This window comes from Oncorhynchus tshawytscha, linkage group LG31 (assembly GCF_018296145.1).
Source record: "Oncorhynchus tshawytscha isolate Ot180627B linkage group LG31, Otsh_v2.0, whole genome shotgun sequence".
Taxonomy (NCBI): Eukaryota; Metazoa; Chordata; class Actinopteri; order Salmoniformes; family Salmonidae; genus Oncorhynchus; species Oncorhynchus tshawytscha.
The window spans coordinates 26,811,510-26,835,378 of record NC_056459.1 but is presented as its reverse complement, the minus strand read 5'-3'; the positions used below and the strand labels follow the sequence as shown (position 1 = coordinate 26,835,378).

At 46.2% G+C, this 23,869-nt stretch overlaps 1 protein-coding gene across 1 annotated transcript in view; it reads left to right on the top strand.

The window, feature by feature from the left end:
• Nucleotides 1-23,869, top strand: part of LOC112240222 (adhesion G protein-coupled receptor B2-like) — a 199,434-nt gene that overhangs the window by 106,734 nt on the left and 68,831 nt on the right. The window contains exons 13-15 of the mRNA XM_042309838.1: nt 1,193-1,262; nt 1,544-1,610; nt 9,073-9,158. Of these exons, the coding sequence (XP_042165772.1) occupies nt 1,193-1,262; nt 1,544-1,610; nt 9,073-9,158 (223 nt within the window). The remainder of the gene's footprint in view (nt 1-1,192; nt 1,263-1,543; nt 1,611-9,072; nt 9,159-23,869) is intronic.

Here is a 23,869-nt window from a genome sequence, read left to right as displayed (position 1 = left end):
CCATGTCCCAAAAGGCACCCTTTTCCCTATTTTGTGCACAATATTTTTTTCAAGGGATTGGAGGAACAGGGAGGGAGTGAATGGAGGGAACAGGGAGGAGGGACTGAATGGAGGGAACAGGGAGGAGGGAGTGAATGGAGGGAACAGGGAGGAGGGAGTGAATGGAGGGAACAGGGAGGGAATGGATGGAAGAGTGAGGAGGGAGGGAACAGGGAGGAGGGAGGGAATGGAGGGAACAAGGAGGAGGGAGAGAACAGGGAGGAGGGGGTGAATGGAGGGAACAAGGAGGGAATGGATGGAAGAGTGAGGAGGGAGGGAAGAGGGAGGAGGGAGGGAATGGGGGAAGAGGGAGGAGGGAGGGAAGAGGGAGGAGGGAGGGAAGAGGGAGGAGGGAGGGAACAGGGAGGAGGGAGCAGGGAGGAGTGTAGATTGTGCAGAATGGGGTAGGAGTGTGTGTGGTGTATTTATGTTTGTGTTATATTTTAAGTAAAGTTACCACCCCACATCACATCTCTTTTGTTCATGTGGGTTGTTTTTCTAATAGTATTTCATTTGCTGACATAATCACAGCTTTGTAAATTACATGAATATTTCAGAACCAAACTCATAAAGGACCCTTTCTTTGACTCACACAGACACACACACACACACACACACACACACTCTGCATAGAGGTCAATAGCCCAAGGAAGAACACTGCAGCACAGAAGAGAATCCTAACCACGGCTGTCTTACCCGTGATGGTGAACTCTGATCCATACTAGGTCTACTTCTACCGCCTCGGGTTAACCCTATAAGTCATAGATACATTCATTAATCAAGAGAGAGAAAGGAGGAGGAACATTTTCAGTCTACAGTCACAAGCTGGTCAGCTAATGGTTGTGAAATAGCAGTGAAATGGCTATATTGTCAAGGGGATGTTCTCTTGCTGTTATATCATCCTCTCTCTCTCTCTCTCTGTTACTTGTCTTTCTCTTATTTCTCTCTCTCTCTCTGTCTCTCTCTCTCTGTCTCTCTGTCTCTCTCTCTCTCTGTCTGTCTCTCTCTCTCTGTCTCTCTCTCTGTCTGTCTCTCTCTCTCCCTCTCTCTCCCTCTCTGTCTCTCTCGGTCTCTCTCTCTCTCTCTCCCTCTCTGTCTCTCTCTCTCTCTGTCTCTCTCTCTCTCTCTCTCTCTCTCTCTCTCTCTCTCTCAGGTCTCCCAGCCCTGGTGGTTGCTGTGTCAGTAGGTTTCACTCGAGCCAGAGGTTACGGTACACCCAGCTAGTGAGTACACATTTTCACCTTTCAACCTTCATGTGTTTTTGCAGTCCACTTAGGGCCATTTGTTTGAAGTGATTTCACAAACGAAGAAATGTTTATGTTTACTTTATGGATTTGAATCCCCTACGTAAAGTATTTGGAAAGAACCCCCTGAAGAGAAATAGAAAAGTATCTCATACATAGGAACTAGTCATTGGGAAAATGAAACACAGAACGAAGTGTATTTTAAAGAAGTTGTATGTTATTGTTAATAACTTCCTGTCTGTTCCTCTGCGTTCTTTTAGTTGCTGGCTGTCCTTGGAAGGCGGGCTTCTCTACGCATTTGTTGGACCTGCAGCTGTCATCGTATTGGTAGGTACCTTTTATCCCTATTGTCATTGGTCAGTCTGGATGTCTGTCGAGAGTCCTAGGCATTGACCCAACTCTGAATTTAAAATACTTTCCATTATGTATTTCTTCTGCCTGTCATACAGGTCAGATAGGGGTTAGGAATAAACACTGTTTAAATGACACCAGATGGTTGAAATATGGTCCTTTCAAGACAACAGGGAACTCCGAAAATAACAAAGTCAAATCATGATGTCAATGATCTTCAGGTTGGAAATTCAGAGCTCTAGAAAGATGCCCGACTTTCAGACTTGGAATTTTGAGTTGGATGATGACCGTTCCCATTGGTCTTGAATGTAATGAAGTCGGAAGTCGGAGATTTCCAAGTTCCCAGTTGATTTGAACGCGGCATTAGCAACTCGTTTACTGCTCCAGATCCTCACCATTACTTGAAGACAGCAGGAAGATAAATACGACAAAGTGAATAATTTAATACTTTATTTGCCACTAGCGGTTTATTTCAGAGTTACCTGTGTCTAGTGATGTATCTAGAGTTACCTGTGTCTAGTGATGTATCTAGAGTTACCTGTGTCTAGTGATGTATCTAGAGTTACCTGTGTCTAGTGATGTATCTAGAGTTACCTGTGTCTAGTGATGTATCTAGAGTTACCTGTGTCTAGTGATGTATCTAGAGTTACCTGTGTCTAGTGATGAATCTATCCTGTGTCTAGTAGAGTTACCTGTGTCTAGTGATGTATCTAGAGTTACCTGTGTCTAGTGATGTATCTAGAGTTACCTGTGTCTAGTGATGTATCTAGAGTTACCTGTGTCTAGTGATGTATCTAGAGTTACCTGTGTCTAGTGATGTATCTAGAGTTACCTGTGTCTAGTGATGTATCTAGAGTTACCTGTGTCTAGTGATGTATCTAGAGTTACCTGTGTCTAGTGATGTATCTAGAGTTACCTGTGTCTAGTGATGTATCTAGAGTTACCTGTGTCTAGTGATGTATCTAGAGTTACCTGTGTCTAGTGATGTGTCTATCTAGAGTTACCTGTGTCTAGTGATGTATCTAGAGTTACCTGTGTCTAGTGATGTATCTAGAGTTACCTGTGTCTAGAGTTACCTGTGTCTATGTATCTAGAGTTACCTGTGTCTAGTGATGTATCTAGAGTTACCTGTGTCTAGTGATGTATCTAGAGTTACCTGTGTCTAGTGATGTATCTAGAGTTACCTGTGTCTAGTGATGTATCTAGAGTTACCTGTGTCTAGTGATGTATCTAGAGTTACCTGTGTCTAGTGATGTATCTAGAGTTACCTGTGTCTAGTGATGTATCTAGAGTTACCTGTGTCTAGTGATGTATCTAGAGTTACCTGTGTCTAGTGATGTATCTAGAGTTACCTGTGTCTAGTGATGTATCTAGAGTTACCTGTGTCTAGTGATGTATCTAGAGTTACCTGTGTCTAGTGATGTATCTAGAGTTACCTGTGTCTAGTGATGTATCTAGAGTTACCTGTGTCTAGTGATGTATCTAGAGTTACCTGTGTCTAGTGATGTATCTAGAGTTACCTGTGTCTAGTGATGTATCTAGAGTTACCTGTGTCTAGTGATGTATCTAGAGTTACCTGTGTCTAGTGATGTATCTAGAGTTACCTGTGTCTAGTGATGTATCTAGAGTTACCTGTGTCTAGTGATGTATCTAGAGTTACCTGTGTCTAGTGATGTATCTAGAGTTACCTGTGTCTAGTGATGTATCTAGAGTTACCTGTGTCTAGTGATGTATCTAGAGTTACCTGTGTCTAGTGATGTATCTAGAGTTACCTGTGTCTAGTGATGTATCTAGAGTTACCTGTGTCTAGTGATGTATCTAGAGTTACCTGTGTCTAGTGATGTATCTAGAGTTACCTGTGTCTAGTGATGTATCTAGAGTTACCTGTGTCTAGTGATGTATCTAGAGTTACCTGTGTCTAGTGATGTATCTAGAGTTACCTGTGTCTAGTGATGTATCTAGAGTTACCTGTGTCTAGTGATGTATCTAGAGTTACCTGTGTCTAGTGATGTATCTAGAGTTACCTGTGTCTAGTGATGTATCTAGAGTTACCTGTGTCTAGTGATGTATCTAGAGTTACCTGTGTCTAGTGATGTATCTAGAGTTACCTGTGTCTAGTGATGTATCTAGAGTTACCTGTGTCTAGTGATGTATCTAGAGTTACCTGTGTCTAGTGATGTATCTAGAGTGATGTATCTAGAGTTACCTGCTGTCTAGTGATAATCTAGAGTTACCTGTGTCTAAATCAAATCAAATCAAATCAAATCAAATCAAATCAAATCAAATCAAATCAAATTTTATTTGTCACATACACATGGTTAGCTAGTGATGTATCTAGAGTTACCTGTGTCTAGTGATGTATCTAGAGTTACCTGTGTCTAGTGATGTATCTAGAGTTACCTGTGTCTAGTGATGTATCTAGAGTTACCTGTGTCTAGTGATGTATCTAGAGTTACCTGTGTCTAGTGATGTATCTAGACTACCCTCTGTTACCTGTGTGCATCTAGTGATGTATCTAGAGTTACCTGTGTCTAGTGATGTATCTAGAGTTACCTGTGTCTAGTGATGTATCTAGAGTTACCTGTGTCTAGTGATGTATCTAGAGTTACCTGTGTCTAGTGATGTATCTAGAGTTACCTGTGTCTAGTGACGTATCTAGAGTTACCTGTGTCTAGTGACGTATCTAGAGTTACCTGTGTCTAGTGACGTATCTAGAGTTACCTGTGTCTAGTGATCTCAAGCTATCTAGAGTTACCTGTGTCTAGTGATGTATCTAGTTACCTGTGTCTAGTGATGTATCTAGTTACCTGTGTCTAGTGATGTATCTAGAGTTACCTGTGTCTAGTGATGTATCTAGAGTTACCTGTGTCTAGTGATGTATCTAGAGTTACCTGTGTCTAGTGATGTATCTAGAGTTACCTGTGTCTAGTGATGTATCTAGAGTTACCTGTGTCTAGTGATGTATCTAGAGTTACCTGTGTCTAGTGATGTATCTAGAGTTACCTGTGTCTAGTGACGTATCTAGAGTTACCTGTGTCTAGTGACGTATCTAGAGTTACCTGTGTCTAGTGACGTATCTAGAGTTACCTGTGTCTAGTGATGTATCTAGAGTTACCTGTGTCTAGTGATGTATCTAGAGTTACCTGTGTCTAGTGATGTATCTAGAGTTACCTGTGTCTAGTGATTTGAGTTCCTGTATCTAGTCTCGAGTTACCTGTGTCTAGTGATGTATCTAGAGTTACCTGTGTCTAGTGAATGTATCTAGAGTTACCTGTGTCTAGTGACGTATCTAGAGTTACCTGTGTCTAGTGACGTATCTAGAGTTACCTGTGTCTAGTGACGTATCTAGAGTTACCTGTGTCTAGTGATGTATCTAGAGTTACCTGTGTCTAGTGATGTATCTAGTTACCTGTGTCTAGTGATGTATCTAGAGTTACCTGTGTCTAGTGATGTATCTAGAGTTACCTGTGTCTAGTGATGTATCTAGAGTTACCTGTGTCTAGTGATGTATCTAGAGTTACCTGTGTCTAGTGATGTATCTAGAGTTACCTGTGTCTAGTGACGTATCTAGAGTTACCTGTGTCTAGTGATGTATCTAGAGTTACCTGTGTCTAGTGATGTATCTAGAGTTACCTGTGTCTAGTGATGTATCTAGAGTTACCTGTGTCTAGTGATGTATCTAGAGTTACCTGTGTCTAGTGATGTATCTAGAGTTACCTGTGTCTAGTGATGTATCTAGAGTTACCTGTGTCTAGTGATGTAAATCAATCAAATTCAATCAATTGTATTCATAAAGCTCTTTTTACATCAGCTGATGTCACAAAGTGCTATACAGAAACCCAGCCTAAAATGCCTAACAGCAAGCAATACAGATGTATGTAGCTAGGAAAAACTCCCTAGAGTACTTAAGTAAAGTACTATTTAAGTCGTTTTTGGGGGAATCTGTATGTTACTTTACTTTAGTATTTATATTTTTGCCAACTTTCACTTCACTACATTCCAAACGAAAATAATGTAATTTCTCCTCCATACATTTTTCCCGACACCCAAAATTACTCATTACATGGCTAGGAAAAACTCCCTAGAGTACTTAAGTGAAAATACTTTAAAGTACTAAAGTACTAAAGTCGTTTTTTGGGGCATCTGTACTTCACTTTCTTATTTATATATTTTTTTGCCAATTTTTACTTCACTACATTCCTAAAGTAAATAATGTACTTTTTAATCGATGCATTTTTCATGACACCCAAAAGTACTGATTACATTTTGATAGGAAAATGGTCAAATTCACAAACTTATCAGGAGATCATCCCTGGTCATTCCTAGTACCTCTGATCTGGTGGACTCACTAAACACAAATTATTCATCTGTAAATAGCAATTCCTTTTACCAGCGGTGATGGTCGGATTCGCGTTTGTCATCGAAGGAATGAGCGTTACATCGAGGCCTGTACTCTGGAGCGGGATCAATTTGGAGGTGGAGGGTCCGTCATGGTCTGGGGCGGTGTGTCACAGCATCATCGGACTGAACTTGTCATTGCAGGCAATCTCAATGCTGTGCATTACAGGGAAGACATCCTCCTCCCTCATGTGGTACCCTTCCTGCAGGCTCATCCTGACATGACCCTCCAGCATGACAATGCCACCAGCCATACTGCTCGTTCTGTGCGTGATTTCCTGCAAGACAGGAACTGGCAGGTGCCTTGGTGGAAGAGTGGGGTAACATCTCAAAGCAAGAACTGGCAAATCTGGTGCAGTCCATGAGGAGGAGATGCACTGCAGTACTTAATGCAGCTGGTGGCCACACCAGATACTGACTGTTACTTTTGATTTTGACCCCCTCTTTGTTCTGGGACACATTATTCAATTTCTGTTAGTCACATGTCTGTGGAACTTGTTCAGTTTATGTCTCAGTTTTTGAATCTTGTTATGTTTATACAAATATTTACACATGATAAGTTTGCTGAAAATAAATGCCGTTGACAGTGAGAGGACGTTTATTGCTGAGTTTAGATCTCTTCTGCATGGCTGTCTGTAGAATTACTGACTGTATTCAGTGTGAATCCCTGTGTCAATACACACACATTCTCAATAATCCAGATGTGTGTGTGTGTGTGTGTGTGTGTGTGTGTGTGTGTGTGTGTGTGTGTGTGTGTGTGTGTGTGTGTGTGTGTGTGTGTGTGTGTGTGTGTGCGTGTGTCCCTGCTCCCCTCATGTTGTGTTTGGAGAGCCCCCTCAGACAAACAGATGTAATTGAGACAAGTTACATCAGAGTAACACAGGCCTCCTTAGGATGACCGTCTAATTAATGAAAAAAAAAATGAATCTAGCCTTCGGCAAATAACGGAGCTTGAGACCGCTGTCTCCCAGGGCAACGAGGTCGTACATGACGGGAATGTCAACATGAAGGAAAGACGCAGGTTAAAGCATCGAACAACGTGGAAGACAGATTCATGGAAATGAAATATCAGTGGTGTGCTCAGTGCAGTAGACATGAAGATTACTACGGACAACGTGGAAGACAGATTTATGGAAATGAAATATCAGTGGTGTGCTCAGTGCAGTAGACATGAAGATTACTACGGACAATGTGGAAGACAGATTTATGGTTGGAAATGAAATATCAGTGGTGTGCTCAGTGCAGTAGACATGAAGATTACTATGGACAACGTGGAAGACAGATTTATGGTTGGAAATGAAATATCAGTGGTGTGCTCAGTGCAGTAGACATGACGATTACTACGGACAACGTGGAAGACAGATTTATGGAAATGAAATATCAGTGGTGTGCTCAGTGCAGTAGACATGAAGATTACTACGGACAACGTGGAAGACAGATTTATGGTTGGAAATGAAATATCAGTGGTGTGCTCAGTGCAGTAGACATGAAGATTACTACGGACAACGTGGAAGACAGATTTATGGTTGGAAATGAAATATCAGTGGTGTGCTCAGTGCAGTAGACATGAAGATCACTACGGACAACGTGGAAGACAGATTTATGGTTGGAAATGAAATATCAGTGGTGTGCTCAGTGCAGTAGACATGAAGATTACTACGGACAATGTGGAAGACAGATTTATGGTTGGAAATGAAATATCAGTGGTGTGCTCAGTGCAGTAGACATGAAGATTACTACGGACAACGTGGAAGACAGATTTATGGTTGGAAATGAAATATCAGTGGTGTGCTCAGTGCAGTAGACATGAAGATTACTACGGACAACGTGGAAGACAGATTTATGGTTGGAAATGAAATATCAGTGGTGTGCTCAGTGCAGTAAACATGAAGATTACTACGGACAACGTGGAAGAAATTAAATTAAAAAGAAATGTTGCAGATGTATCAATACACTAAAGTGCTCAGTGGAGTAGAGACAAAGGTTTGTATGGAAAAACACAGTATGCGGTGAAAATAGACTGAGGTCAAGGATTAATGATCACTGATCTGGACTATGTTCCAGTGGACTCCTTTTCTTTTCTTAAGGTGAAGAAACAAGCTTCTATGGCAGTCTGTGGGAGTAGACAGACACTCTTAAAGAGAGTGGAGAGATTGTAGAGGGATTGGGAGGGCTACTTTAGAGTCAGGTGAGAAAGATAGAGAGAACGTTAGAGGGTAGGAGAGAAGGGTAAAGAAAAGGAGAGAAGGGTAGGGGGTAGGAGAGAAGGGTAAAGAAAAGGAGAGAAGGGTAGGGGGTAGGAGAGAAGGGTAAAGGAAAGGAGAGAAGGGTAGAGGGTAGGAGAGAAGGGTAGAGGGTAGGAGAGAAGGGTAAAGGAAAGGAGAGAAGGGTAGAGGAAATGAGAGTTAAGGGAGAAGGGAGGGAGAGAAGGGTAGAGGGAAGGATAGGGTGGAGGGAAGGAGAGAAAAGAGAAGGTGGGGGAGAGAGAAAGATTGGACATAGAGATAGCGTTAGAGAGAGAGGGAAAGAAGGAGGTAGAGAAGGGAGGGAGAGAGCAAACGGGGTCAGGATGAAGAGGGACATGTCACTGGCGTGGAAAATCTCTAACATGGGCAGGATTTCCCAATGGAAAAGCACTCGTGACGAAGCTTGGCTGGGGTGTGTGGGTGTGCGTGTCGTGCGCGCAATGGTGTGTGTGTGTGCTTGCGCATGCTTAATCTGTGTGTGTGTGTGTGTGTAATGTGTACCAGTGGGTCAGGGATCAAAGTTGTAAGGACACTCAGTAGAACTCAGTCCTAAAGGGGGCACGGTGGGGACAAAGGGGGTTAGACTCGGGATCTGCTCACTTCAACTCTACCACCCCCTGACACACACACACACACACACCACGCGTACACTCATAACCCTGTCCACCAAAGCCAAATCCCATTTTAGACTGTTCAGTCTGGGAATCGAAGAGATTATAGTTGGCAGAGTCTTGTCTCAGATCTTAATGCTTAACCTGAATCTCTCTCTCTCTGTCTCTCTCTATCCCTTTCAGATGAACATGCTAATCGGTATTGTGGTCTTCAACAAGCTCATGTCTCGAGATGGCATCTCTGACAAGTCTAAAAAGCAGAGAGCTGGGTAGGTAGACTCGACTTAGAGCTGTAGAACCAGAACTGTCTGCCTGTCTGTCTCACGCTAACATACATCATACATGGACCATCCATTAGGTGTGTTGCGGTGACAGTATTACCAATTTCACTTGGTTTTCCAAATGAAGCCCTGGGTAGCTGCAGAGGAACAGGGCTGGGGAGCCCCTGGCATACAGAGTTAGGGTGGAATATCACCTGTCCCGCAGCGAGAGCTCCTCAAACAGTGGTTGATGCATGGGGTGAATTAAGTGTTGTTATATTTATTTCTCAGCTGCTCATATTAAGTACAGCTGTAAAAACGAAGTAGTCTACCAGGCATCGTTGAAAAACGGACTGGCGGGAAAGAGCACAGCCTCCATGTCTTTTTCCCCTCCCTGATTTTACATATGACCACTTGCTGAGAGAACAGCTGCGCAGCCTGAGGGAAGGAACATTTAAACAAGCTTTTTTTACTACTTTCTCAAATCAATAGGCTATAGTCACATCATGCAGCCCATATACGTTTTCATTTCTAAGACATTAAGTTTTGTATCATTCACAACTTAAGTTGCCAAACAACTCTAAATCTAGCATATAGGACCCGTTTCAAATGATCCCTTTTTTCTCAACATGGCCACTTCATCAGCGTTCTCGCTCTGAAACGAGAAAAACATCCTTTCTATTTTATTGAGTTAAGGTAAAAGCATATCTTCAAATCAAATCAAATCAAATGTTATTTGTCACATGCGCCGAATACAACGGGTGTAGTAGGACCTTACAGTGAAATGCTTTCTTACAAGCCCTTAACCAACAATGCAGTTCAAGAAATAGAGTTAAGAAAATATTTACTAAATAAACTAATGTAAAAAAATCTAATCAAAGTAACACAAGAAAATGACATAACAATAAGGAAGCTACAGTATATACAGGGGGTACCGGTACTGAGTCAATGTGCAGGGGTACAGGTTAGTCAAGGTCATTTGTACATGTAGGTAGAGTTAAAGTGACTATGCATAGATAATAAACAGTGAGTAGCAGCAGTGTAAAAACAAAGGGGGGGGGGGTCAATGTAAATAGTCTATGTAGCCATCTGATTAATTGTTCAGCAGTCTTATGGCTTGTGGATTAGAAGCTGTTAAGGAGCCTTTTGGACCTAGACTTGAAGCTCTGGTACTGCTTGTCATGCGGAAGCAGACTTGGGTGACTGGAGTCTTTGACAATTTTTTGGGTCTTATTCTGACACCGCCTGGTATATAGGTCCGAGATGGCAGGAAGCTTGGCCCCAGTGATGTACTGGGCCGTACGCACTACCCTATGTAGCGCAATACGGTCAGGTGGTGATGCAACCAGTCAGGATGCTCTCGATGGTGCAGCTGTAGAACTTTCTGAGGATCTGGAGACCCATGCCAAATCTTTTCAGTCTCCTGAGGGGAAAAAGATGTTGTTGTGCCCTCTTCACGACTGTATTGGTGTGTTTGGACCATGATAGTGTGTTGGTGATGTGGACACCAAAGAACTTGAAACTCTCTACCCGTTCCACTTCAGCCTCACTCCACTTCAGCCTCGTCAATGAGAATGACGTTCGGCTCCCCTTTTTCCTGTAATCCATGATCAGCTCCTTTGTCTTGCTCACACTGAAGGAGAGGATGGTGTCCTGGCACCACACTGCCAAGTCTCTCTCTTCCTCCCTACCACTGCTGTGTCGTCGGCAAACTTAATGATGGTATTGGAGTCGTGTTTGGCCACGCAGTCGTGGGTGAACAGGGAGTGCAGGAGACGACTAAGCACGCACCCCTGAGGAGCCCCAGGGTTGAGGATCAGCGTGGCAGATGTGTTGTTGCCTACCCTTACCACCTGGGGGCGGCCCGTCAGGAAGTCCAGGATCCAGCTAAATGAACAAGCCTACAGCCTATGGCATGTAGGATAGCCAGATAACATACAGTAGGCTTACTCATGTTCTGTTATTCTGAAATACATTTTCTTTATAACATATTTTGTTTATTGTTGACCTGACTTAAAAATATAATGGAATGTTTTTATGATGGTTTATATTAAATTGATTTATTAGACAGTTTTAAATGTAGCTGTTCCAAAGGCATCAGCAGTTTATATGTGTGGAGGCCTGGAGATGCTAAATGTGTTTATGTTAATTAACGGTCAAATACCGTGACACCAGCAGTCTTTTCCAGCTGACAAAATGTCATGACCACCACAGCCCCACTCACACCAAAAGACACCATTCATGAACCATCTACTCTCAACAACAGACACCATTCACTAACCATCTCCTCATAGCAACAGACACCATTCATTGACCATCTACTCTCAACAACAGACACCATTCATGGACCATCAGAAACAGACATGATTCATGGACCATCTACTCACAGCAACCTACACAATTCATTGACCTTCTACTCACATTAACAGACACCATTCATGGACCATCTACTCTCAACAACAGGCACCATTCATGGACCATCTACTCTCAGCAACAGACACCATTCATGGACCATCTACTCACAGCAACAGACACCATTCATGGACCATCTACTCACAGCAACAGACACCATTCATGGACCACCTACTCACAGCAACAGACACCATTCATTGACCATCTACTCACAGCAACAGACACCATTCATTAACCATCTACTCACAGCAACAGACACCATTCATTGACCACCTACTCACAGCAGCAGACACCATTCATTGACCACCTACTCACAGCAACAGACACCATTCATTGACCATCTACTCTCAGCAACAGACACCATTCATTGACCATCTACTCACAGCAACAGACACCATTCATTGACCATCTACTCACAGCAACAGACACCATTCATTGACCACCTACTCTCAGCAACAGACACCATTCATTGACCACCTACTCTCAGCAACAGACACCATTCATTGACCATCTACTCAGACACATTCATTGACAGACACCATTCATTGACCATCTACTCACAGCAACAGACACCATTCATTGACCATCTACTCACAGCAACAGACACCATTCATTGACCACCTACTCACAGCAACAGACACCATTCATCTACTCTCAGCAACAGACACCATTCATTGACCACCTACTCTCAGCAACAGACACCATTCATTGACCACCTACTCTCAGCAACAGACACCATTCATTGACCACCTACTCTCAGCAACAGACACCATTCATTGACCACCTACTCTCTTCATTGACAGCAACAGACACCATTCATTGACCATCTACTCACAGCAGCAGACACCATTCTGACCATCTACTCACAGACCATCTACTCACAGCAACAGACACCATTCATTGACCATCTACTCACAGCAACAGACACCATTCATTGACCATCTACTCACAGCAACAGACACCATTCATTGACCATCTACTCTCAGCAACAGACACCATTCATTGACCATCTACTCAACAACGCAACAGACACCATTCATTGACCACCTCTACTCACAGCAACAGACACCATTCATTGACCACCTACTCACAGCAACAGACACCATTCATTGACCACCTACTCACAGCAACAGACACCATTCATTGACCACCTACTGACCACCATTGACCACCTACTCAGCAACAGACACCATTCATTGACCACCTACTCACAGCAACAGACACCATTCATTGACCACCTACTCACAGCAACAGACACCATTCATTGACCACCTACTCACAGCAACAGACAACATTCATATACCATCTACTCACAGCAACAGACACCATTCATGGACCACCTACTCAACAGCAACAGACACCATTCATGGACCACCTACTCACAGCAACAGACACCATTCATGGACCATCTACTACTCAACAACAGACACCATTCACTAACCATCTACTCATAGCAACCTACACAATTCATTGACCTTCTACTCACATTAACAGACACCATTCATGGACCACCTCAACAACAGACACCATTCATGGACCATCTACTCTCAGCAACAGACACCATTCATGGACCATCTACTCACAGCAACAGACACCATTCATGGACAATCTACTCACAGCAACAGACACCATTCATGGACCACCTACTCACAGCAACAGACAGCATTCATGGACCACCTACACAGCAACAGACCACCTCATTCACATCTACTCACAGCAACAGACACCATTCATTGACCATCTACTCACAGCAACAGACCATTCATTGACCACCTCTCACAGCAACAGACACCATTCATTGACCATCTACTCACAGCAACAGACACCATTCATGGACCACCTACTCACAGCAGACACCATTCATGGACCACCTACTCACAGCAACAGACACCATTCATTGACCATCTACTCTCACCTACAGCAACAGACACCATTCATTGACCACCTACTCACAGCAACAGACACCATTCATTGACCATCTACTCAACGGACACCATTCATTGACCATCTACTCTCAGAACAGACACCATTCATTGGCCATCTACTCAACAACGCAATTCATTGACACCATTCATTGACCACCTACTCACAGCAACAGACACCATTCATTGACCACCTACTCACAGCAACAGACACCATTCATTGACCACCTACTCTCAGCAACAGACACCATTCATTGACCACCTACTCTCAGCAACAGACACCATTCATTGACCACCTACTCTCAGCAACAGACACCATTCATTGACCACCTACTCACAGCAACAGACACCATTCATTGACCACCTACTCACAGCAACAGACACCATTCATTGACCACCTACTCACAGCAACAGACACCATTCATTGACCACCTACTCACAGCAACAGACACCATTCATTGACCACCTACTCTCAGCAACAGACACCATTCATTGACCACCTACTCTCAGCAACAGACACCATTCATTGACCACCTACTCTCAGCAACAGACACCATTCATTGACCACCTACTCACAGCAACAGACACCATTCATTGACCACCTACTCACAGCAACAGACACCATTCATTCACCACCTACTCACAGCAACAGACACCATTCATTCACCACCTACTCACAGCAACAGACACCATTCATTGACCATCTACTCTCAGCAACAGACACCATTCATTGACCATCTACTTAAAAAAAATTTCGTGTGTTTTCATTATTTTTTTGTTTGTTTTTATTTCACCTTTATTTAACTAGGCAAGTCAGTAAAGAACAAATTCTTATTTTACGATGACCGCCTACCCCGGCCAAACCCTCCTCTAACCCGGGTGACGCAGGGCCAATTGTGTGCCGCCCTATGGGACCTCCGATCATGGCCGGTGGTGATACAGCCCGGGAATGAACCAGGGTCTGTAGTGACGCCTCTAGCACTGAGATGCAGTGCCGTAGACCGCTGCTCCTCTCTGGAGCAAAATGATGTGGTTGTTCCAGTGATTCTATGTCTATGGATTCAGGCTTTTTACGCTTAGAAGAGATCTGATGGAGAAAGAGGAGTCTCACAAAGAAGCAGACACACAAAGAGAGACACACGTACGCTTGTATGCGTTGAACTCTCTTTCAAATAACCCTGAACACACACAAACACCGATAGGCAGCAGCTGTATCCATTTAACTCTCCACATATGTTAATGAGCGAGTGAAGAGGCTTTCTACAACAGGAGCAGACGACCCTTCATGACCTTTTATTGGATCTAGACCGAGGCCTTGTGTTCCACTGTACAAACACTCCCACACATGTTTCCATTTACCATGCATTGTAGAGACTCAAACGTCAAGGGGTGTCAACATCAATGGCATAAATTCCACTCTGTCTACTTAGAGGCGTTGAATTAAGATAGATCTAGTAGCTACTGTTGAACTGTCTTCCGGGATGAAATGATTGACAAAGGATTCTGATAATGTTTAGGGATTTATAATGCGTAGAGAATTTAGAAATAGACTGAGGTCATGCTCCACGCATAGCGTCTCCATATGATTCCTTAACAGAATGTACACACACACACACCGATACACACCCACAGTACAGTAGAGAAGTTTCTTCTGTTCCCTGGTCTGTAATTCCATCAGCAGTGATTTGCCATTGGTATTCATCCAAAGATTGTCGATTTCAATGAGCATGGTTACATGCAGTCAAATGAATTTAATAGTTTATGATTAAAACGTTTAAAAGATTTACAAGAATAATGACTTCCCTAATAATTCTGTTGACATGGAAACAACTGGAATCAGGCTACCTGATGGGACACAACCTAAATGCAGAAAATTGGCAACGAATATAAACGTTCTACCATAGCAGCCATGTTATTACTGTGAAGCCTATTTGATTCTGAGTTCAGACACATATAGAGTTTAATGTACTTTTTCTTTTGCTCACTTCACTCATGCAATCAGATGGAGGCTTGAACATGTTTATGTCCTAATAATCTTAATAATTCTAAAGATCAGAAGACTGGCTGTTTTAATCGGGGAGTGCTTACTTCCATTTTGACTCTGATTAGCAGAGTAAATTGTTTAATCGGCCTGCTGCCATAATCAGTTTAATATCAAATTATTAGTGGACATGTAAACATACTCAATGTGCTCCCAGCCAAATCCATGCTTTCATTTCCCTGCAAATGTATTTGATCTCTCTCTCCCCTCCATGGACCTGTGATGACATGATCACTCACACACATCAACATGCAATCAAATCCATCCCTCCCCCTTGCAAATACTGCCCCTATTGGGGAGTAGGCTTCTACGTAAATGGGCTTCAATGGGCTTCAGAAACAGAGATTGACAGACAGACAGACAGACAGACACACACACACACACACACACACACACACACACACACACATTCCGTCCATGTTGTCATTAGTGTTAGTGCAATTTTATGAAGCTGTGGGGATGTGGATGGCACTAAGGCAATGAGCTGTGCTGGGGGGCTAATGTAGCAGAGCCACGCTACGCACTACCCCATCATTCTGCACTGAGCATTACACACACACACACACACACACACACACACACGCACACACACACGCACAGCAGCAGCAGTAGCAAGCCTCTCTTTAACAGTCTAGTGGTGCTCTCTCTATGTCTAAACTCAGTAGCTTCGTTGGTTGCTTCTGATGAGAGGACAAGTACTCTGGGTGTGAATAAAGCATACACACATACACACACATACACACACATACACACACAAATCACTGAGGTTGGTTTTGGATGTAAGGAGAACCTTAAGTCAATGAAGCTTGAGTGTTCCAGCTTGAGGGTTCCAATAACGTTATTCGGCTGTCCCCATAGGGAAGCCATTTGAAGAAACCTTTTTGGTTCCAGCTAGAACCCTTTTTGGTTCCAGGTAGAACCCTTTTTGGTTCCAGGTAGAACCCCTTTTGGTTCCAGGTAGAACCACTTCTGTGGAAAGAGTTTTGCATGGACCCCAAAAGGGTTCTTCGAACCAAAAAGGTTCTTCAAAAGGTTCTCCTAAGGGGACAGCCGAAGAAACCTTTTAGTTTCTAGATCACACCTTTTATCTAAGAGTGTACTTCAGGGTCCAAATCACTGAGTCAGCGCTCACTGAGTCACGCACACACACACATACGCACACACTCACACACGCACACACGCACACACGCACACACACACACACACACACACAGCGATATCAATAAAAACACTTACTTCAATGTGCACACCGCTTTCAACACACACATAGAGCATTCAACACTCTGCCTTTATATCACACCCTAACACACCCACAAGCCCTAACTGTGACATGACTACTCTCTCCTGGTTCTTGCAGGCATCACTGATCTCTGAGGCTTATGGGAAATGACCTAATGAGAGCCCAGACTGGCCAAACGAAGAGAGTTGAACAGACTATCTAGACTGTCCCAAACACACACACACTAACACATCATCACTAACAGTTGGTACACTGAAAACATATATATATATACACACACACACAGACACACACACACTGTGGGAGAGAGACAGTTGGTCCTGGCAGTGCCTGTCATGTTTAGTAATCCGTGTTAGCCAGACACGTTATTATCCTGCTTTAACATTAGATTATTCAGCTCTTCTCCCTTTCTTTGTTCATTTTCTCTCGTTGCTCCCTCATTGTTTCTCTCTCTCTCCCTCTTCCTCTCTCCCTCTTCCTCTCTCTCTTCCTCTCTCCCTCTTCCTCTCTCTCTCTTCCTCTCTCTCTCTTCCTCTCTCCCTCTTCCTCTCTCTCTCTTCCTCTCTCTCTCTTCCTCTCTCTCTTCCTCTCTCTCTCTCTTCCTCTCTCCTCTTTATCTCTCTCTCTTCCTCTCTCCCTCTTCCTCTCTCTCTCTTCCTCTCTCTCTCTTCCTCTCTCTCTTTAATCTCTCTCTCTTCCTCTCTCTCTCTTCCTCTCTCTCTCTTCCTCTCTCTCTCTTCCTCTCTCTCTTCCTCTCTCTCTTTCCTCTATCTCTCTTCCTCTCCCCCTCTTCCTCTCTCCCTCTTCCTCTCTCTCTCTCTCTCTTCCTCTCTCTCTCTTCCTCTCTCTCTCTTCCTCTATCTCTCTTCCTCTCCCCCTCTCCCTCTTCCTCTCTCTTTCTCCCTCTTCATCTCTCCTTCTTCCTCTATCTCTCTTCCTCTCCCCCTCTCCCTCTTCCTCTCTCTTTCTCCCTCTTCATCTCTCCTTCTTCCTCTCTCTCTCTTCCTCTCTCCCTCTTCCTCTCTCCCTCTTCCTCTCTCTCTTCCTCTCTCTCTTCCTCTCCCTCTTCCTCTCTCCCTCTTCCTCTCTCCTTCTTCCTCTCTCCTTCTTCCTCTCTCTCTCTTCCTCTTCATCTCTCTCTCTTCCTCTCTCTCTCTTCCTCTCTCTCTCTTCCTCTCTTCCTCTCTCTCTTCCTCTCTCTTCTCTTCCTATCTCCCTCTTCCTCTCTTCCTCTTCCTCTCTCCCTCTTCCTCTCTCCCTCTTCCTCTCTCTCTCTTCCTCTCTCTCTTCCTCTCTCTCTCTTCCTCTCTCTTCCTCTCTATCTTCCTCTCCCTCTCTCTCTCTTCCTCTCTCTCTCTTCCTCTCTCTCTTCCTCTCTCTCTCTTCCTTTCCCTCTTCCTCTCTCCCTCTTCCTCTCTCTCTTCCTCTCTCTCTTCCTCTCCCTCTCTTCCTCTCCCTATTCTTCTCTCCCTCTTCCTCTATCTTCCTCTATCCCTCTTCCTCTCACTCTATTCCTCTCTCTCTCTCCCGCTCTCCCTCTTCCTCTCTCTCTTCCTCTCCCCCTCTTCCCTCTCCATCTTCCTCTCTCCTTCTTCCTCTCTCTCTTCCTCTCTCTCTCTTCCTCTCTCCCTCTTCCTCTCTCTCTCTTCCTCTCTCTTTCTTCCTCTCTCTTTCTTCCTCTCTCCCTCTTCCCCCTCCCTCTTCCTCTCTCCTTCTTTCCCTCTTCCTCTCTCCTTCTTCCTCTCTCTCTTCCTCTTTCTCTCTTCTCTCTCTCCCTCTTCATCTCTTTCTTCCTCTCTCCCTCTTCCTCTCTCCCTCTTCCTCTCTCCTTCTTTCCCTCTTCCTCTCTCCTTCTTTCCTCTCCCTCTTCCTCTCTCCTTCTTCCTCTCTCTCTTCCTCTCTCTCTCTTCCTCTCTCCCTCTTCCTCTCTCTCTCTTCCTCTCTCTTTCTTCCTCTCTCCCTCTTCCCCCTCCCTCTTCCTCTCTCCTTCTTTCCCTCTTCCTCTCTCTTTCTTCCTCTCTCCCTCTTCCCCCTCCCTCTTCCTCTCTCCTTCTTTCCCTCTTCCTCTCTCCTTCTTCCTCTCTCTCTTCCTCTTTCTCTCTTCCTCTCTCCCTCTTCATCTCTTTCTTCCTCTCTCCCTCTTCCTCTCTCCCTCTTCCTCTCTCCTTCTTTCCCTCTTCCTCTCTCCTTCTTTCCTCTCCCTCTTCCTCTTTCTCTCTTCCTCTCTCCTTCTTCCTCTCTCTCTCTTCCTCTCTCCCTCTTCCTCTCTCCCTCTTCCTCTCTCTCTTCCTCTCTCTCTTGCTCTCTCTTCCTCTCTCTCTCTTCCTCTCTCTCTTCCTCTCTCTCTCTCCCGCTCTCCCTCTTCCTCTCTCGTTATTCCTCTCTCTCTCGCTTCCTCCCTCCCTCTTCCTCTCTCTCTCTTCCTCTCTCCCTCTTCCTCTCTCTCGAACTCTTTCCTCTCTCTCTTCCCTCTCCCTCTTCCTCTCTCCTTCTTCCTCTCTCTCTCTTCCTCTCTCCCTCTTCCTCTCTCCTTCTTTCCCTCTTCCTCTCTCCTTCTTTCCTCTCCCTCTTCCTCTCTCTCTTCCTCTCTCCCTCTTCTTTCCTCCCTCTCTCTTCCTCTATCTCTTCCTCTCTCTCTTCCTCTCCCTCTCTTCCTCTCCCTCTTCTTCTCTTGCTCTTCCTCTCTCCCTCTTCTCTCTCTCTCTTCCTCTCCCTCTTCTTCTCTTGCTCTTCCTCTCTCTTCCTCTCTCCCTCTTCTCTCTCTCTCTTCCTCCTTCTCTCTCCCGCTTTCCCTCTTCCTCTCTCATTATTCCTCTCTCTCTCTCTTCCTCTCTTCCTCTCTCTCTACCTCTCCCTCTTTTCCTCTCCCTCTTCTTCTTTCCCTCTTCCTCTCTCTTCCTCTCTCCCTCTTCCTCTCTCTCTTCCTCTCTCTCTCTTCCTCTCTCTCTTCCTCTCCCTCTCTTCCTCTCCCTCTTCTTCTCTCCTTCCTCTCTCTTCCTCTCTCCCTCTTCCTCTATCTCTCTCTCTCTTTCCTCTCTCCCTCTTCCTCTCTCTCTAACTCCTTCCTCTCTCTCTTCCCTCTCTCTCTTCCCTCTCTCCTTCTTTCCCTCTTCCTCTCTCCTTCTTTCCTCTCCTTCTTCCTCTATCCCTCTTCCTCTCTCTCACTTCCTCTCTCTCTACCTCTCCCTCTCTTCCTCTCCCTCTTCTTCTCTCCCTCTTCCTCTCTCTTCCTCTCTCCCTCTTCCTCTCTCTCTTCCTCTCTCTCTCTTCCTCTCTCTCTCTTCCTCCCTCCCTCTTCCCCTCTCCCTCTTCCTCTCTCTCTCTTCCTCTCTCTCCCTCTTCGTCTCTCGTTATTCCTCCCTCTTCCTCTCTTGCTATTCCTCTCTCTCTCTCTTCCTTTCTCTCTTCCTCTCTCTCTCTATCTTCCTCTCTCTCTTCCTCTCCCTCATCCTCTCTCTCTTCCTCTCTTCCTCTCTCTCTCTTCCTCTCTCTATTCCCTCTCACTCTTTCTCTCTCCCTCTTCCTCTCTCTCTCTTCCTCTCTCTCTCTTCCTCTCTCCCTCTTCCTCTCTCTCTTTCCTCTCTCCCTCTTCCTCTCTCTCTTTTCCTCTCTCTCTTCCTCTCTCTCTCTCTCTTCCTCTCCCTTCCTCTCTCTCTCTCTCTTCCTCTCCCTCTTCTTCTCTCCCTCTTCCTCTCTCTCTCTTCCTCTCCCCCTCTCTCTCTCTCTCTTCCTCTCTCTCTCTTCCTCCCTCCCTCTTCCTCTCTCTCTCTTCCTCCCTCCCTCCCTCTTCCTCTCTCTCTCTTCCTCCCTGCCTCTTCCTCTCTCTCTTCCTCTCTCTCTCCTCCTTCCTCCCTCTTCCCCTCTCCCTCTTCCTCTCTCTCTCTTCCTCTCTTCCTCTCTCCCTCTTCCTCTCTCTCTCTCTCTCTTCCTCTCTCCCTCTTCCTTTCTCCCTCTTTCTCTCTCTCTCTTCCTCTCTCCCTCTTCCTCTCTCTCTTCCTCTCTCTCTTCCTCTCTTTCTCTTCCTCTTTCTCTTCCTCTCTCTCTCTTCCTCTCTCTCTCTTCCTCTCTTTCTCTTCCTGTCTCTCTCTTCCTCTCTCTCTCTTCCTCTCTCTTCCTCTCTCTCTCTTCCTCTCTTTCTCTTCCTCTCTCTCTCTTCCTCTCTCTCTCTTCCTCTCTCCCTCTTCCTCTCTCTCTCTTCCTCTCTTTCTCTTCCTCTCTCTCTCTTCCTCTCTCTCTCTTCCTCTCTCCCTCTTCCTCTCTCTCTTCCTCTCTTTCTCTTCCTCTCTCTCTCTTCTCTCTCTCTCTTCCTCTCTCCCTCTTCCTCTCTCTCTCTTCCTCTCTCTCTCTTCCTCTCTTTCTCTTCCTCTCTCTCTCTTCCTCTCTCTCTCTTCCTCTCTCCCTCTTCCTCTCTCTCTCTCTCTCTTCCTCTCTCCCTCTTCCTCTCTCTCTTCCTCTCTTTCTCTTCCTCTCTCTCTCTTCCTCTCTCTCTCTTCCTCTCTCTCTCTTCCTCTCTCTCTCTCTTCCTCTCTTTTTCGTTTATCTGTCACGGCATTCTGTCATGATCTTTGTATTCTGACTTGTTGTCCATTGCTGCTACTTTGAGGTTTGTTAAAAAAAATCTTCTTTCTTTTTCTCCTTTCTGTGTCCCTCTCCCTCTCTTTTTCTCCTTTCTGTGTCCCTCTCCCTCGCTTTTTCTCCTTTCTGTGTCCCTCTCCCTCTCTTTTTCTCCTTTCTGTGTCCCTCTCCCTCTCTTTTTGTCCGTGTGTCCATTATGTCCTTCTGTGCTTTTCACCTTTGTTTGCAACTGCACTGCCCATCCATTCCTCACTGCCCATCCCATCCTCACTGCCCATCCATTCCTCACTGCCCATCCCATCCTCACTGCCCATCCCATCCACACTGCCCATCCCATCCACACTGCCCATCCCATCCACACTGCCCATCCCATCCACACTGCCCATCCATCCACACTGCCCATCCCATCCACACTTTTTCCATCCCATCCACACTGCCCATCCATTCCTCCGTGTGCCCATCCCATCCACACTGCCCATCCCATCCACACTGCCCATCCCATCCACACTGCCCATCCCATCCACACTGCCCATCCATCCACACTGCCCATCCCATCCACACTGCCCATCCATTCCTCACTGCCCATCCCATCCTCACTGCCCATCCCATCCTCACTGCCCATCCATCCATACTGCCCATCCCATCCACACTGCCCATCCCATCCACACTGCCCATCCCATCCACACTGCCCATCCCATCCACACTGCCCATCCCATCCACACTTCCCATCCCATCCACACTGCCCATCCCATCCACACTGCCCATCAATTCCTCACTCTCATGTGTGTGAATGTGTATATGTGGTTTGCACCCCATTGCTCCCATTACTTGTTGAATGTGTGTGTTTCTGGGTCTGTGTTTGTCTTTACCATTTGTGTGTCCATCCTCCCCATCCTCTCCCCCTGTGTGTCTGTCCTCCCCATCCTCTCCCCTGTGTTTCTGTCCTCCCCATCCTCTCCCCCTGTGTGTCTGTCCTCCCCATCCTCTCCCCCTGTGTTTCTGTCCTCCCCATCCTCTCCCCCTGTGTGTCCATCCTCCCCATCCTCTCCCCCTGTGTGTCTGTCCTCCCCATCCTCTCCCCCTGTGTGTCTGTCCTCCCCATCCTCTCCTCCTGTGTCCGTCCTCGTCCATCCTGTCTGTGTCTCCCTCTTCGTCTCTCTTTCTTCCTTTCTCCCTCTTCCTCTCTCCCTCTTCCTCTCTCCTTCTTTCCCTCTTCCTCTCTCCTTCTTTCCTCTCCCCGTTTGTCTTTACCATTTGTGTGTCCATCCTCCCCATCCTCTCCCCCTGTGTGTCTGTCCTCCCCATCCTCTCCCCCTGTTGTCTATCCTCCCCATCCTCTCCCCCTGTGTGTCTGTCCTCCCCATCCTCTCCCCCTGTGTGTCTGTCCTCCCCATCCTCTCCCCCTGTGTGTCTGTCCTCCCCATCCTCTCCCCCTGTGTGTCTGTCCTCCCCATCCTCTCCCCCTGTGTGTCTGTCCTCCCCATCCTCTCCCCTGTGTGTCTGTCCTCCCCATCCTCTCCCCTGTGTGTCTGTCCTCCCCATCCTCTCCCCTGTGTGTCTATCCTCCCCATCCTCTCCCCCTGTGTGTCTGTCCTCCCCATCCTCTCCTCCTGTGTGTCTGTCCTCCCCATCCTCTCCCCCTGTGTGTCTGTCCTCCCCATCCTCTCCCCCTGTGTGTCTGTCCTCCCCATCCTCTCCTCCTGTGTGTCTGTCCTCCCCATCCTCTCCTCTTGTGTGTCTGTCCTCCCCATCCTCTCCTCCTGTGTGTCTGTCCTCCCCATCCTCTCCCCCTGTGTGTCTGTCCTCCCCATCCTCTCCTCCTGTGTGTCTGTCCTCCCCATCCTCTCCCCCTGTGTGTCTGTCCTCCCCATCCTCTCCCCCTGTGTGTCTGTCCTCCCCATCCTCTCCTCCTGTGTGTCTGTCCTCCCCATCCTCTCCCCCTGTGTGTCTGTCCTCCCCATCCTGTCCTCCTGTGTGTCTGTCCTCCCCATCCTCTCCCCCTGTGTGTCTATCCTCCCCATCCTCTCCCCCTGTGTGTCTGTCCTCCCCATCCTCTCCTCCTGTGTGTCTGTCCTCCCCATCCTCTCCCCCTGTGTGTCTGTCCTCCCCATCCTCTCCCCCCCATGTCTGTCCTCCCCATCCTCTCCTCCTGTGTGTCTGTCCTCCCCATCCTCTCCCCCTGTGTGTCTGTCCTCCCCATCCTCTCCCCTGTGTGTCTGTCCTCCCCATCCTCTCCCCCTGTGTATCTGTCCTCCCCATCCTCCCCCCTGTGTGTCTGTCCTCCCCATCCTCTCCCCCTGTGTGTCTGTCCTCCCCATCCTCTCCCCCTGTGTGTCTGTCCTCCCCATCCTCTCCCCCTGTGTGTCTGTCCTCCCCATCCTCTCCCCCTGTGTGTCTGTCCTCCCCATCCTCTCCCCCTGTGTGTCTATCCTCCCCATCCTCTCCCCCTGTGTGTCTGTCCTCCCCATCCTCTCCCCCCTGTGTGTCTGTCCTCCCCATCCTCCCCCCTGTGTGTCTGTCCTCCCCATCC